The 1786-nt window shown below is 37.6% G+C and overlaps 1 protein-coding gene across 1 annotated transcript; it reads right to left on the reverse strand.

Moving 5' to 3' along the window:
* Positions 1-411: 411 nt before the first annotated feature.
* LOC136233667 (F-box protein At4g18380-like) lies at positions 412-1535 on the reverse strand. The gene has a single exon (XM_066023387.1). The coding sequence runs from the start codon at positions 1482-1484 to the stop codon at positions 477-479; it is 1008 nt and encodes a 335-aa protein (XP_065879459.1). The 5' UTR covers positions 1485-1535; the 3' UTR covers positions 412-476.
* Between the last annotated feature and the right edge of the window lie 251 nt (positions 1536-1786).

The raw sequence follows: 1786 nt of genomic DNA on the forward strand, positions 1-1786 counted from the left end.
GTTGGTTCGGTACTCCATCTCCGATATTTGTCTCTCTGCTTTGCTATTTTTTTGCTCCTACTTGAATTTTGATTTGATATTTCTGCTACTATTTTACTTGAACTCGAGATTTGATCTCTGATTTTCTATGATTATTATTTTTTGTATAAAAATTATTTTAAGCGTATTGTTTGCTTCCATGGAGAAAAAATCTTGGATTCGCCACTGTACGCAGAGAGTTTGAGTTTAGATCTTCACGAATATATTCAGAATATTCTTTTTTCTGATTTTTATAGGTCTGGACTTTCCAGAATGACCCGTCTTTAAGGATCAGTCTGTTTTTTTGTGTTTCTTCAGTTAGCCCGGCCATTGTACCAAAAAAAATATTTTGCCTTATACCTTGTCACGTTAAAATGTGATAAAAAATTGAAATTACGAAAAAGAAAAAAATTCAAATAAATACTTTTTCTCTCCAACAAACAGTGAAGATTACAAACTCAAAAAGAGTTGACTGTCATAACATAATAATTCTTCTCCATCTTCACAATCTCCTTCACTGCTTCATCCAATCCCATCTTCTCATCTTCTTCCCCATCAAACCCTAACATCTCACCGCCGCCGCAATCACCATCACCATCACCGCCGTCGTCTCCTTTTCCGACGACAGGTCTAATCAAAACAAGCGTTGCTCCTTCCATCACATACCCGCTCTTAGGCAGCTTCACCACCGGCACATACCATAACTTCATCTTCAAATCCGGCACTCTACTCGTTACCTCCATTGACGATGATTCCTTCATCGAATTCCTCATCTCTGCAATCTCATCTTTCCCCAAACTAAGAATCCCTTGCTTCTCCACATCACTTATTCTCACATTTTCAATCGATTTATGCTCATCTAAAATCTGTTTCAACAAACAATGCCTCGCAGATAGAGCAATTAAACACGAAATCGTCTGTATTATCCGCATCTTAAGCTCCTCATCGCTCAGATTTTGATTTCCCCCAAAATTTTCTTCGCCATGATTACACAGTTGATTAAACTTATTAGCTACAAGAACAACGCAGTTTTTAAACTCACTGCCGAATTCTGCTTTCCATTTCAGCAACGAATCGGCATTGCTCTTCCGATTTTTGAGTCCTATCTTTGAATCGATGCAAGGGACTTGAATGTGGAGCGATTTGATAAAATTGAAATTCTTCAAAAGATGAACAGGTGAGTAATACGAGATATTACCTGTTTTCTTATGCGATTTCTGAGCTACGAATTTACGCAGGAGACTCTTGAAGATCGATTTGGCGGATTTTGAGATGCGTTTTTGAGGAAGAGTGGGGAGGAAAACGGTGTCGGTTTGGTGAATGAGAGAGGCGAATCGTTTGCAGAGAGGAAGACATTGAGAAAGAGATTTGGCGTGAGAGAGTTTGGAGAAGATGAGAAGAAGGATTGCGTCTGGTAGAGTATCGAATAGATCTTCTTCTTCTTCGTGTAAGGAAGAATCCGCCATTAATGGAGTTTTTTGGAAGGGGGTGAATGGAAGCTTTTTAGGGAAAAGTTTAGGAGAAAAGGAGATGAGGGTACACACGGTTTTTGACCAAAGTTGTGCTGTGCACATGTTTAATTAAAGTCAAATTTTCTGACTTTTTTGCAGAAATTTCAGTTTGGTCCTTTAATTTTTCATTTCATACCATAAACGTCATTGTATTTTGTTTGTAACAAAATTGGACATTTATGACATTTCACCGAATATCTTTAATATCTTGTGAAAAATTAGGACACTTCATCCGCTTTCTTTACTCTGAAAATGAA

Source organism: Euphorbia lathyris, chromosome 6 (assembly GCF_963576675.1).
Source record: "Euphorbia lathyris chromosome 6, ddEupLath1.1, whole genome shotgun sequence".
In the NCBI taxonomy this organism is placed as follows: Eukaryota; Viridiplantae; Streptophyta; class Magnoliopsida; order Malpighiales; family Euphorbiaceae; genus Euphorbia; species Euphorbia lathyris.

Coding starts and splice junctions, on each gene's coding strand:
- LOC136233667 (XM_066023387.1), bottom strand. CDS start 1,484: ATGGCGGATTCTTCCTTACACGAAGAAGAAGAAGATCTATTCGATACT.